The sequence below is a fragment of the Alligator mississippiensis genome, chromosome 3, assembly GCF_030867095.1.
Source record: "Alligator mississippiensis isolate rAllMis1 chromosome 3, rAllMis1, whole genome shotgun sequence".
Lineage (NCBI taxonomy): Eukaryota > Metazoa > Chordata > Crocodylia > Alligatoridae > Alligator > Alligator mississippiensis.
This window is the reverse complement of record NC_081826.1, coordinates 261168886-261182186: the sequence shown is the minus strand read 5'-3', so window position 1 is coordinate 261182186 and position 13301 is coordinate 261168886. Positions and strand designations below refer to the sequence as shown.

The 13301-nt window shown below is 44.6% G+C and overlaps 1 protein-coding gene across 2 annotated transcripts in view; it reads right to left on the bottom strand.

The window, feature by feature from the left end:
• Positions 1-13301, bottom strand: part of ADAMTS6 (ADAM metallopeptidase with thrombospondin type 1 motif 6) — a 352249-nt gene that overhangs the window by 15909 nt on the left and 323039 nt on the right. For both annotated transcript variants that reach the window (XM_019496068.2, XM_059725136.1), the window contains 2 exons: positions 11091-11267; positions 5722-5878 (listed from right to left, as the gene is read on the bottom strand). In XM_019496068.2, the coding sequence (XP_019351613.1) occupies positions 5722-5878; positions 11091-11267 (334 nt within the window). The remainder of the gene's footprint in view (positions 1-5721; positions 5879-11090; positions 11268-13301) is intronic.

Sequence of the window (13301 nt, the reverse complement as noted above, 5' to 3'; positions counted from 1 at the left end):
CCTCCCCCTCCACGCATGCCACAACCCCCCTGTCCACCCTCCCCACCCACACTTACATTCCCCCACAAACCCCATACCTACCCACGCCCATATCCACACACACACACACGTTCCCCCACCCATGTGCTTACACACCCCCAAGTCCCATATACATCCAAACCCCACACATCTATCAACCCCCTCCCACAAACCCCCCACACCCTATATGCACACATACCGATACACCCACAGCCCCACTTCAAACCTATACCCACCCACCCATACCCCCTACACTCCCCCCACATTATACAAGAGTAAGTATTCATTTTAAGCTATTATACAATCACCTCTATGTACACTACACAAACACAAGTAAATGAAGAAAAAAAATATTTTTTGAAATCAAATTAATGAATGTTGTAGTAGATGTTTGATTTTTTTACTATAATTTGGTATTTTTCTGGTTCTGAGATGGCAAACCCCCTTTCTGAAAGGAGTACTTCTAAGGGTAAGGGGAAGGAATTTTGGTGGCAAAGGTCAGGGGTTAGGGGGCAGGACTTCCCGTCCCAAGATGACAAGGAACCTGTCTAGGGGTGGGGCTACCCATGTGGCCTTCAACAGCTTACCAAAACTTGGTAGGCGGCCCTCCAGTCAAAATAATTGCCTGCCTCTGCTATAGCTGATAATCTTTAAGGAACCTCGATTCATCCTCAGAATAGGACAATTCTGTGCATTGAGGTAGCAGGGATCCTATGTTAAGAACATGATCATGAAATAAATCGCCAAGAAAACCCTGTAATATTCCATGTGGAGACAAGAGCTTTATCAAACCAGATCCCTTCCCCAGCCCAACTGTCCCTATTCTCTCTTTCCCCATCCCAAGCTTTTTATCTATTCTAATTCTCTTCACTTAGCTCATCCCAATTTCATCTCCTCAAGCTTTGTATCCCAGTCTCCTTTCTAAGGAGGTCATCATCTAATTTTTGGACTCCCCAGTTCCTCCCAATGTGTTCTCACAGTCCTAAAGTCCTTCCCATCATTTCCAGTTCCCCATTTACTAACTGCTTATCTGACCTGTTTGTCCCCCACTGTGTTTTTTCCCCAATCATCTCAATCCCATTCACCATCCTCAATAGGTCCAGGTTCGAGTCTCTTTTCCCAAGTTCCTTATGCTAATCACAGTGTCCTCATTTCCTGCTCCTAGCCCCTGTTTATTCATACAACCCATTCCTTGTCTTCCATCTCATCACAGGTATTCATCAGGTCTTTTTTCCTTTCTTCTTGCCACCTCTCCTCTGCCACCTGCCCTCAGTCCCAGTTTCTTTGCCCATCTGGTCCCTGGTTTCCCCTATCCCCACTCTCCTCTTAGATCCCAGTTTCATCAGCTGCTAGTCCCAGCCTCCTTGGGCAGCCAGTCCTAGTTTTCACCTCTGATTCCTAGCTTCCATTGTTTTTGCTTAACCACACACAGCCTCCACCCAATCCCAAATCTCCCTCTAAGTGTCCACACCCTTCCTTTGCCACCCTCTAGTCCTAGTTTCTGCCCTCTTCCAAGCTCTTTTTCTCAATGTAGTCTCTAAGAGTCAAAAGTATACACTGAGGCCCCCTCTACACATTACAGTTATTGCACAATTAACTAATTAATTGAGCAATTACCTGGATACCAGCTACACGTGCAAAGTAGTTATTGCACAATAAAAAGCCAAACAGTTATAAAGTAAGACCTCAAAAAATGTGTACTAACTTTATAACTGGTTACTATGGAACATTAATTTGCATGTGTAGCAGGGTTTTCATAGATTCATAGATGTAAGGCTGGAAGGGACCTCAGACGATCATCAGGTCCAGCCCCCTACACCAAGCAGGAAAGACAACTGGGATCAAGTGACCCCAGAAAGTGACCATCCAGTCTCCTCTTGAAGATTTCCAGAGGTAACTGCACCACCTCTAGAGGGAGCTTATTCCACAGTCTGGACACCCTGACTGTGAAGAAATTTTTCCTAATGTTGAGTCTGAAATGGGCTTCCAGGAATTTGTGGCCATTCATAGGTGTCTGGTGTCCAGTTGACACCAGACAGTGACCGGTGGGGTCCCCCGGTGGCTGATCCTGCTGACCGGAGGGGGTGGTCCCCGCAGCCGATCTCGCTCACCATAAAAGCAGCCGCACTGCTTCCAGAACTCCTGCTGCCAGTTCCAGAAGAGGTGCAGCCACTTTTGCTGGTGGCCCCTCTCCCTGGCCAGCACTCACGGGGGGCACTGGTGCTCCCACCTGCCCACCTGCCCACTCACTAAACAAGGAGCGCAGCCTGACAGGGGGTGCATTGGCGCTCTCAGGGGGTTCACATGCACTCCTATGCACTGCCTACACTTCGCCCCTGTGGCCATTACTACTGGTTTTCCTCAAGGGTGCCCTGGTGAACAGCTGTTCACTGAACCCTTGACATACTCCCCTAATGTAGCAGTAAGCTGCTACCAAGTTCCCCTCTCAGCCTTCTGTTTTTCAAGCTGAAGAGTCCCAGGTCCCTCAGCCTTTTCTTGTCTGACTTGCTGTGCATGTCTCTGATCATACAGGTGGCTCTTCTCTGGACTCTCTCAAGTTTGTCCATGTCCTTCTTAAAGTGCAGTGCCCAGAACTAGATGCAGAACTCCAGCTGTGGTCTCACCAATGCCAAGTAGAGCCAAAGAATCACTTCCTTGGTTTTGCTGGGGATGAATCGATTGATCCATGCCAGTATATTATTTGCCCTGCTGGCTACAGTGTTGCACTTCTGGCTCATATTCATATTGTGGTTTATCATAACTCCCAGGTCCCTTTCATTCATGGTGCTGGTCAGTGTGGCGCTGCCAACTCTGTAGGTGTTGTTTGTCCCCAGGTGAACACTTTACATTTCTTGACACTGAACTTCATCTGGTTCTGATCCGCCCAACTTGCTAGCCTGTCAAGTCCACCTGTATCTATAGCCTATCTTCAAGCATAACTTGGTGTCATCTGCGAACTTAGCCAGAGAGCTCTTCACCCCCACACCTAAATCATTGATAAAGATGTTGAAAAGTACTGGACCAATCACCAACTCCTGTGAGACACCGCTGGCCACTTCTCACCAGGACAACACAGATCCATTCATTAGGACTCTCCGGGTCCTATTCCATAGCCAGTTTCCCACCCACTTGACTATCTCAGAGTCAAGCCCACAAATTCCAAAAACAATTATTCCAAAACAAGCATTAAAGCCCAGGGATCTAGAGATAATCAGGGTCAAAGTTTTCCAAATGCAGGGTATACCACACCCAGTGTAAAACCAATGGAGCCTGGGGTTTGTGGCTGCTGCAATCCCTAGGGCTCAAGGGTATGTGGAAACCCATGGGGCTGGAGAGATCATCCCTGCAGCAAATTAGTCCTGCCCGGGGGGGGGTGCATGGAGTGCTTCCACAGTAGGGAGCTCCTCAACTGTTGTGCATGGGGTTCCCAACTGTGGAAGCTTGCTTTTTACTGGTGCAGGAGGAGCCCGGGAGCCCCCTGCACCAGCAATAAGGTATGATAGGATCTAATGTGTGATGCCACAATCATGCCTCCTGCCATTATGCCTTTATCTGCACATGTAGAGGAGGCCTGAGATAGTCCAGTACATTGGCGATGCATAGGGGGTACATAAGGGGGCGTGAGATTGGCCGTGCACCTCCCAGTACCAGCCATGAAACTGGAAGTGCTGGTGAAAGTGCACTTCCGGTTTTGCCACTGGTGGTTCTGGCCTCAGCGATCAGCCACTGGGGGACCCTCCCCCCCCCAGGTCGGTGATCTGGTGCCCCCCCAGACACCAGAGGGGAGGCACCAGTCGCCCATGGCCCCATAGTGGGGGAGGGGATGATTGAGAATACAGGAAAGGCATTCTTATTTTTCACAGTCTCTGATCAGCATCTGACACAGTCTGCAAGAGCCTGAAGCTACAATTGAAGGGAAGGTTTTGTTTGGCCTTGGACTGGAGCATGCTTCAATGATAATGGAATCTATCTGCTAAAACTGAAGAAGCCTCCAGTGAGCATGTGCAAACTGTGATGTTTCAAAAGATTATAATTCAGCCAAATTTGGGTAGGTATTCACAAAAATGCCAAAAGGAACAGGCCTAAAGCAAATGCCACTTCTCTGCTAAATATCAAGCTCCTGCTTCACACCCTGAGGCTACCACTACTTTTCAGAAAGAGGTTGCCAGGATTTTTTAACTTTCCAGAATTTTTAACTGAAAAAAACAACATGCAATTCCCTGATCTCATTCTCAGAAATGGCTTCACCTTTTTCATTGAAAACTTAAAAATAATACAGACTGACACATACCAAGGCAAACTGCAGTCATTTAAGATCTGCTAAAGCAATGGGAAATTGGGTGCAATAATGGGAAGTGTTCAGCAATCTTAATAAGCAGTACTTTCCTCCCAGCATATAATATATTCTCTGACAAAATGTAAATTAAACTGAAGCTAAGGCTAAGAGAACATATGACTAAATTAGAGTAAAAGTAATTATAAGAATATTGTAATGATTCCAAAACAAGCATTAAAGCCCAGGGATATAGAGATAACTTTTTTAAAGTGTATTTCTGTACTTTTTATGGTTCTATTTTAACATACTCAAATGATAGAGATTACACTGAATTTAAGACATTATATGTTTTATTTTTTTAATCGTTCTTGCTTCTCTACTGTGTTCTGTTAAAGTTTTTTGAAAGGATAACAGCTGATTGTCAGGAAAGTCATTGGCAGCGTGGGGTCAAGTGAGGACTGTGCCTATGCAGCCCTGATTTTCCTGCTGCCTCATGATCCATCTCTGGCCCCACTGCTATAGCCACTGCCCCTGCTAGCACTGCTTCTGCCACTTGTTCTGCTGCTACCAGCTCCAGATCTAGCCCAGAAGGAGCCCCATGGTCCAGAAATGGTTCAGGGCACAGAATGACACCCCCAGTCTATATTATATCAACAAAGATACTGAAAAATCTTTAGAGCAAAATGCTTCTAATGTGTTAATGCAATTGCTAAAGAGGAGTGGTAAGAATGAAATGACTCTAGCACTACAAAACATAGCTTTTTAAAGGGAAAAAATGAAATTTTTAAATGTTGTTCCTATATTATACCATATAAAGTTTTGTCTCGCTGTTTTAAAATTAGCAAAGACATTTAATTTTTTAAAATAATTTGCATCTTTGTTTTATATTTTCAAGTCAATGACAAAATTCTGTAGGATTAATGAAGGTAAGCATTCACCCATGGTCTCTGCCCCAACAACCCTGTCTTTGTCAGTAAGTTAGACAATGTTATAGGAAAAATTCATTAAAAATACATGAAACTGTGAAATGCACTTTGGCCATATGGCATCATGAAGATCAGAGAGACTGTTTTACACTTGGACTTTAAATATCAAAATTTCCTTAAAACCAACAGTTACCACACTATGGTATCTGAGACTGCTCAGTAACTCCTTTTACTTACAACAGAGGAAAAATAAGGTTTTTCAGTAGGTAATGTTAAATAACTTTTTAATGAAGTCTGCTGTGGGAGACCAATATTTGTCATCTCCAAATCAGAATTGGTCAAGTAGTGGGAAAAAAAAGTTTGTGAATGATTTGTTAATTGAGTAAGGTGGGAAAGGGGAATACAAAAAATTCAAAAAAATTCAACAAAAAACAATATTCATTATTATTATTCATGATCTATTCTTTTCAGGAATTGAATGTACAAAGAAGCCAAACTTACCTTCCGTGTTGGAAATGGGAGTACTGTCACATTTGCTTTCACACTGTTGCATTGATGGAGGTCGAAGAGTTTCTGGACACTCACTCGATGCTTGTCCAGTGTATGAGAGGCACTGCACCGTTCGCATTTGTTGTCCTAACCCACACTGTGCAGAACACTAAGAATAAGGGATATAGGAAGAAGAAAAAACAACCTAGATCAAACTCTAGAACAACAAGATAACAGGAGAATGAACATGGAAGGGTTATATGTGAAATGGAAAAACCGTCAACTAAGGATGTGTGCTCACTAATAAAGTAAACTAATAAACCTGGTTGAATGTAGTAATAGGCTTACCTGATTTGGGTCAACCCGATTTATGAAACTTCTGTCCCACACCCCTTCCTGCTTCAAGTCAAATCACAGTCCCCCAGCATCCCAGCATGCTTTGCAGCCCTGGGCTGAGCTGTGCTGTCTGTTTGAGAGAGCAGGGTTGGCCACACCCCTCTGTTCCCTAGCTGGAGCAGTGAGGGCAGGCTGACAAGGGGATAGGGGTGGGAAACCTGGCTGGGGACTGCAGCTAGGCCTGCCTGGGGGAGGATGAGGCAGCCCCCGCCAGACTTTCCCCACTGGAGTGGAGAGGGCAGGGGGCAACCTCCTGAGAGGGACTGCCCCTCACTGGCAAACCCCAGCTGGAGTCTGGGGTTTAAGAGGGGCTTTAATATCCCCTTCCCCAGCTCAGTGTGCTGGCCATGCCCCCTACTCTTTGGCTCAAGAGATGAGGGCTGTGGGATCTCCACTCCAACACCTTAGGCCACCTGCTGATTCCCCAGGAAGGACTTTCTGAATATCTGGCTGTAAGGAGACACTCTGCCCTCATGATTATGTAAGATTTATGCAAGGCTTTCCCTTGCATCCTTGGTTTACATTTAAGTTAGACTAAGTCATGTGTGCTCTCACTGTGTTTTACTGGGTTGTATCTTAGCTTAGGCAAAGATTTTTGGTTGCTCTTTACTGTGTGCTTGAAGTTGCAAATTTCTGTGTTCAATACATGCTCGCTTCAAAGAAAGGACTATTCTTGTTCAAGCTTTTATGAATTGAATGCCAACTCATTTTTTCCCTACCCACCCCCTCCTCAGCCTGGCAGCCTTAACCAGGATGGAGGGACAGGGCTGAAGCCTAGCAGGCACTGCCCCACTCCCAGGCAGACCCAAGCTGGGGTGCCCTGTGGGCTATGGAGGGGATTTAAAAACTTCCACTCTCCAGCATGCTAGCTCCAGCCTAGGGCCTGGCCATGCCCCCTCTGCTGCAGCAGGGAGTGGGGAAAAGCTTTGGAGATTCAGTCCCTTCCCTTTGGCAGTGGCTGTCAGGCTGGGAGGTGTGTTCTAATGTCCCCCAGCTTCTGACCTGAGCCACTGCAGGCATGTGGCTACATTTCCTGAATCAAAAGTGAATGTCTGTTCACTTCCTTCTCAGTTTAATGTCTGCAGCTTAAACTAACCTGCAAAGACTGAATCGATTCAGCCTCAGGCTTTTTGACTTCCTGTACTTAGCCTAAAGGGCAATGAAGATTGCTGAGTTGCTTAGCAGGAAAGCACTTAAAGTAAGCCAATAGGAATGCAAGGCCTAGAGATGCATCTAAACTTCTGCTCCTTCTTGAAGTTTAGGTATCAGACTCAGGGCTGCAAGGGAGGATTGTTTATTCATTTTAAATTAGATAGGCATTGGTTAAAAACAGAATAACTCTAGTAGCAGAAGCTAGAACCATTACTTCCCCATTACAGGAGAAGGGCCCTAAACACCATGCTACAGAGACATTCGCTCTTTTATTTACTTCCCTTCTGCCCCATGAATCTTGCACTCCTGCACACCAAGTGGACCACCTACACAGAAGGATGAAGTTTTTCACCAGTCTTGTCCAGAGCACGATGGTTATGGCACTTGCCCAGAAAATGAGATCTGTGGGTTTGAGGTTAGTCAGACTGAGGTGGATAAGTGGCAAAAGTACCTATTTACTTCCTGGATAAATGCTTTTGCCAATAGGGTACTGGGCAAAAGAGGAGTGGCATTTTCTGTTGAGTTTTATTCATGTTTCTGACAGTAGCTTGGTATGGTTTGCCTCATTCCTGAGGAATCAAGGAGTTTATGCAACTTTGGATCACAACAGAGCTGTGGTAGGAAAGAGGCACTAAGATGACTGGTCTGGATTACTTTAAAGAGTGCACAGCAGCCCAAGTCTGGGTGACTTAGGATCTTGTAAGGCTAAAATGGAGGCACCTGATCATTCTTGGAGCAGTTGTGTAGCCACTAGGGCTGTGTGAAGCTTTCATCACTGATTCAATTCAGCAGAGATTCGGCCCAATTCAGCAGCTTAATCTCTGAATCTGAATTGAATCAGGAGACACTTTAATCTCTCTAAATCAAATCAGAACCCTGCGAATTGATTCAGAGAGATTCGATGATTTGGACATAGACACAGCTTTAAATGTTTTTTCTACATACCTCAAGGTACCAAGTGGCTAGTGAATGCTGAGAAGCTTGGGCAGATGGAGCATCCCACGGGAGCATGGGGGGGGGGGGGGGTTCCTAGCACGCTCAGTAGCAGACCTGGAAGTGAACCAGAAGTACTTCCAGTCCACTTGCACGTCCCCTGTAAAGTGCACAGGGGACCCCACCCTCGCACCCCTGGCTCGGTGACTGGTGCCTCCTGGGCCCCAGGGGGCACACAGGGTCCCCCCATGGCCAATCGCTGAGCCAGTGGGATGCAGGGCAGGGGGGGCCCATGCGCTCAGCAGCAGACTCGGAGGTGGACCATAAGTACTTCTGGTCCACTTCCTGGTCCACCGCCAAGCATGCTGGGGACCCCCGTGTGCTCCTGTGGGTTGCTCTATCCACCCCAGCCCCTCAGTATCCATGAGCTGCCTGGTACCTTGAGGTATATAGAAAAAAACATTTAAAGCTGTGTATATGACCAAATCACTGATTCTCTGAATCAGCATCGAATCTTCCGATTCGGATTAAGTTGAATAGAATCAAGACAGTGATCCAAATCAACTAATTGAATCACTGTCCCCTGATTCAGGCCAAATCTCTGAATCTGAATTGAATATGGCCCGTTTCACACACCCCTAGTAGCCACGGAGTCAAGTACATATGAATAATTCTATGCAATTTAGGTGCCTAAATCCTGGCTAACTCCTGTTTAAGCACTTTAGGAGACTGATTAGCATCACAAGCCATGAACCTTGAGAAGTTAGAAAAATCCTTGGAGAAAAGGGTCTTGGCTCCAGTAAAAGATAGCAAATATAGCACTTTTCCATCCCACCCCTTTTTTTGGCTAATACAGAAAAGGACATTCATAAGACAGTTTACAATTTTGCAGTACATCCAAGCATCTGGTTTACACAGGAAATGAAGAACAATGCCATGCTAGCCGCCTGAACCAATTCAGAGTTGAATGCAAGAGAGTATAATTTACACTACCTGGCACATCATATGAATTTAAGCAAATGTCTTAATTTGGAATCTTCTCCAACTTGCTTGTTTACCTCAAAGAAAAAATTACAAAGGAAAGAAGAATTTAAATCTCCCTGTTAGTTATCTTGAGAGACTTCTGGCTTTTGAGATAGCCGTGCTGAAGTATTAGAAATATTTCAAATGTGCTAAATCTGCTAAACCAGGGACATGTAAAAAAAAAACAACAACAAAAACACACCTCGCCCAAACGCCAAAACAGAAAAATCGCATTAGTTGCTACATAAAACTAATGACCTATTCATGGGTTTCCATGGGGTTCAGTGACAAATGATGTCCTCTTTTTAAAAAGGAGGTATTTAGGGCCCAGATGTGGTAAACCAGCCAATGGGAATATAGCTGATATAGCCATGCTGCAAAAAGGAAAAGAGACTTATCTTCCATGAAGAAGTCACTGCTTATATTCATTGTCCCCTTTTCCCACGGATCCCCTAGAGCCACAATATTTGGAGGATTTGCTCAATTCCAAAACCTAACAATGCCTTTTCTATGTAAGGCATGATGATCAGACTGCAGGTGAGTTATAAACTATTCATGGAGCTCAGAAGATCAAGCTTACCCTTAATAAAAAACAATGGATGAGGGGTGGGTAAAATATGGTCCTCAGGCTGTATCCAACCTACCAGTTGATCCTATCTAGCTCACTGGCCACTGCTGGAAGCCTGAGGAGAAAGCCCTGTGCTATTCCACTCTGTCATAGCTGGGGCCAAGGCTGGGCTAGGTCACACACCATGCAGACTCCTCCCACCCCCATATTCATTCCCCACCCCTGTTGGCGCTGCAGCTGTGCAGTACTGGCACTGTGGCCACTGGGCCCACACAGGATGGGAAGGACGCAGTGTGCCAAATCACTGGCCCACCTACCCACTATGATGAGCTGCTGCTGCCACAGCGCCACTAGTCTGTGCTGCCCATTGAGGGTGGGGGGACTCAGCCCAGGGCAGCCAACCCCAAGTTTCCTGGGGAAACTGGTAGTGTTTCTGGTAGTGGCAGTGGCTCATCACAGCAGGCAGGTGGGTGGGATGGCTACTCAGTGCACTGCATCACGCCCTGTCCCAGGGGGGCCTGGATGCTGGCAGCCACTGTGCCAGGGGGAAATGGATGCAGGGGGGCAGAGGAGTCTGCATGGTGTGCAAGTCAGCCTGGCTGTGGCAGAGCGGAGCAGCATGGGTCACAGCCCTCCCTCCCTCAGGTTCCTGGCAGTGGCTAGTGGCCAGATAGGACCAAATGGCATCTCCCCTCCCCGCCCCTGCTCCACTGCCCCCCTATCCCTCAACACCTCATCAAAACTCATGAAATAGCCATCCAGCCCAAATAATTGCCCACCCCTGCTACAGATCATACCTTAAATTGCTAAATCATGATCAAGGAGAGAATACATTGTAGTAAATTCAGCATAAACAGGGGTATTCACTTGCCTTACCTGACAATGTCTACTTCCAGTGTTGTGACAGCAGAGACCACTGAAATCATAGTTCTATGTTATAGGTAAGCATGTGCCAACTTAGTCAGCATAGCAATTTTGCTATAATAATACTATGGCTTTACACTTTCAATCTTTCAGTCTCTCAACTGAGAAGTCCAATATTTTTTAAATATTTATAAAGCCTAGCTACACTGTGACAGTCTATGTACTTGCTAGCTATTTTACATGCAGGTAACCAGAGGCACAGAGTCAAAGTGAGACGTACAACTTTGCAGAATCAGCCAGAGAAAAATTCAGATTTAGACTCAGAAGTTCTAAGTCCCAAATTTGCTGCTCTAACAACTAGACAATACTCATTGTAAAACACACAGTTTAAAATTGGTGATCAATAGTAAAAGCAGAGAACAAGAAACAAACCGTTACATCTTACCTGTCCCCAGTCTCCAGTAACCCAGCGAGGAGGTGGACACCGGCCTAAACTACAACGGATGCGGACTGGAGGCTTGCTTTCCTCTTGACATTGTGCAGCTGAAAATGTTTTTGAAAGGTCACTGCTTTTGCACAGAACAATTCGATGCTTGAATCCTGGACCACATTTTGGAGTGCACTGGAAAAACATGCAACCAAGTTTATAACAGCAATTTGACAAGATAGTAAACATTTTAGAAATACTCTTATGAAAATGCACCCCCTTGCATTTTTTAAATCAAATCATAACCACAGTTCCCACAAGATCTAATGACAATATCCTCTGTCTATATGCAGATCAGATGCTCACCTATATACATAGATGAGACACTAACATGTATGAATTATATGTGTGCTTTGTATGGAGTATTTTAAAAATGCTCAGACACACCAGGCATTTTTACACATGCTTTGGGGGTGGCGAGGAGGGCTTTAATTAGAGTGGCTCTGAGAGCCACTCTAATTCAAGCACCCAAAGCGTCTTGTGTATCAGCATCCCCACACTTCAAAATTGCAGCAGGGATGCTTTAACTAAAGCTTATTTGAGAAGCTTTAGTTAAAGCACCCCCGCTGCCATTTTGACACATGGGGACACTAATACACGAGACATGGAGGCTGCTGGACCTTGCTAATTAGTATGCACATAATTACAGAGCATCAGAGCAGTCTCCCTACACCCACAATTCTTTATAAATGAGGGGGCTAGAGATTGATTTCTTCATTATCCCTTTCTTATAGGTTTCTTTTTCTACCCTTGATTTCAGTCTACTGCAATAAATTACAAACATTTTGACATGTGATTCTCTGGCTTTTCTGCTGGGTAACTATTTCTCCACATATTTTTTTGCATTATTATCAATAATACATGCTTTACTTCATGAAGCAAGTTAAATATTTTGAGAATTTGAGTCTGAAACAGAGAGAGAGAGACTTATTTTGCCCTGCATATACTTTTGCCATATTAAAAAAGCCATAAGGTTATATTTAAGAAATACACCCTGTTGCAAAGTTAGCAAACTACAGTAAGGGTTTCATTGCCAGCAAATATTTCTGAATATGTAGTTCAGAGATTAATGTAAAATTCTTTGGCATATAACAAACCTCAGCAGTACAGCTTCCATTGACATCCTATATAGATTAGTGAAATATTGGAACTGTAGGGCAATGTATCAAAATGCAACATAAGAAAATTTTCAACATATGGAAACGTGAATATTAGTGGACTGTATAGACATGGGATTCTTGGTCAAGTAGAAAATATCTCTTCTATTATGTGTGATTTTCTTTTCGTCCCTTTTTCAAACTGGTACTATCTACTCTCAAATATAATCTTTCTTCTTTCCTTCTTTGTTGTCTGCTGGTTCTAATAATAAATGGGATAATAATAAAGCAGGCACTTGATTAAAGAAAGTCTGAAGTCCATCCAGCCTTTTCTCCTCGTTCCATTCTTCTCTTGCCCTTTTTTCCTTCCCTGTTTTGTTACTGTCCATTACCTGTTACTAGCATCAGTAGAACACCGAAACAGGGAGAGGACAGGGAAGCAGATAACAAGGTGAGGGAGACAAAAGGCATCAGAACTTCAAAATTCCACCTAGTGCAGTAAGAGGTTCCTAATATCTCATAAATCCTAATAAGGTATGTCCATCTCTCTCCTGCAAGCTTTTGATTAAGAGATTTGGAAGAATGTTTCTAAATGTACACATATGGATTGTCCTAAATCTGGCAAAAGACCAAAACTCCTTTTCTTGTGCACCACTGAAGAACTGCAAGCAAAATTCATGGGTAAATAACCAAAGGACTCCTAAATATAAACAGGGCAGTAAATATCAAAGGGCAGAGAGAAACATATAAGGCCTAGATCCACAAAGGGACACAAGTGCTCTGACATTAAGTAGTCACAAAGGGACATATATACTGAGACCTGTATCTGTTCAGTACTTAATTTTCAGATTCTGGTGCCTGTACCCAGTCTTCAGTTAGATGCCTAGCCACTTGGTACAGTACATATGCAGAAATTGGCTCTTTGGAATAAGATGACCAAAAACAGGACGCCTAAGTTAGCCAGTAGAGAAATGCCAAGGACAAGGACAGAGGTTCCTCTTAAAGCCCACCCTTGCTGGGGCCCCAGAGCCATACTCTGAGCTGAAAAAAGATGACACCATTTATTAGGGCT